This window comes from Sinocyclocheilus rhinocerous, unplaced genomic scaffold, assembly GCF_001515625.1.
Source record: "Sinocyclocheilus rhinocerous isolate Xijiao unplaced genomic scaffold, SAMN03320098_v1.1 scaffold3883, whole genome shotgun sequence".
Lineage (NCBI taxonomy): Eukaryota > Metazoa > Chordata > Actinopteri > Cypriniformes > Cyprinidae > Sinocyclocheilus > Sinocyclocheilus rhinocerous.
Window position 1 is genome coordinate 549 of NW_015637165.1, and position 871 is coordinate 1,419.

Here is an 871-nt window from a genome sequence, read left to right on the forward strand (position 1 = left end):
CTCCGAATTATGCAGAGTTTGTTTGATTTTGCGTTAAATTCTGCAATTGCAGAATAGCAAAATCCTGGAGGGACTGGTTAGTGTGCCATTCTGAACACAGCATGAGTCAACATACAATGACAGGGAACATGAACTGAACTGTTGACAGTGACTTTTAATGTTTTATATTATCAGTTCAGTTCACAATTTTTGTATAAACAGTGTATGAAATGACTATAAAGTGCTCTTGAAAGTGAATTTGATAATGATAAATGTTTAGTTGATTTGTTGCATACAGTCATTTAAAGGATGAACTTCAATCTGTTTTAGTTCAGTTCCTCAGAAGAGATCAGAAGCAGAGTCCAGCTGTGTGTCTATAAAGAGTGACGGGTCTACAGTTAGGCGAGTATATTTCAAGAATAGAGATACACAGTGTGGCCTCATGTATTTAGATATGATCTGAACACATGATACAGAATACACAAGACATTGTGCTTATTAACTTTTTATTTTACAGGCATGAAGTCCTCAACACGTTTAGATCAAATCTGATGAAGAAGTTTGAGTGTCTGTATGAGGGAACAGCGATGCAGAGAAACCCAACACTGCTGAATGAGATCTACACAGAGCTCTACATCACAGAGAGTGAGAGTGGAGAGATCAGTAATGAGCATGAGGTGAGACAGATTGAGACACAATCCAGGAGAGCAGCAACAGAGGACACAGCCATCAAATGCAATGACATCTTTAGAGCTTTACCTGGACAAGACAAAGCCATCAGAACTGTGCTGACAAAGGGAGTCGCTGGCATTGGAAAAACAGTCTCTGTGCAGAAGTTCATCCTGGACTGGGCAGAAGGGAAAGAGAATCAGGACGTCCAGCTCATATTTCC

The 871-nt window shown here is 39.8% G+C and overlaps 1 protein-coding gene across 1 annotated transcript in view; it reads left to right on the forward strand.

Annotated features, from left to right (window-relative positions):
* Window positions 1-308: 308 nt before the first annotated feature.
* Window positions 309-871, forward strand: part of LOC107748781 (NACHT, LRR and PYD domains-containing protein 3-like) — a 1,863-nt gene continuing 1,300 nt past the window's right edge. The window contains exons 1-2 of the mRNA XM_016563727.1: window positions 309-381; window positions 497-859. Coding sequence (XP_016419213.1) covers window positions 531-859 — 329 coding nt within the window. The 5' untranslated portion in view covers window positions 309-381; window positions 497-530. The remainder of the gene's footprint in view (window positions 382-496; window positions 860-871) is intronic.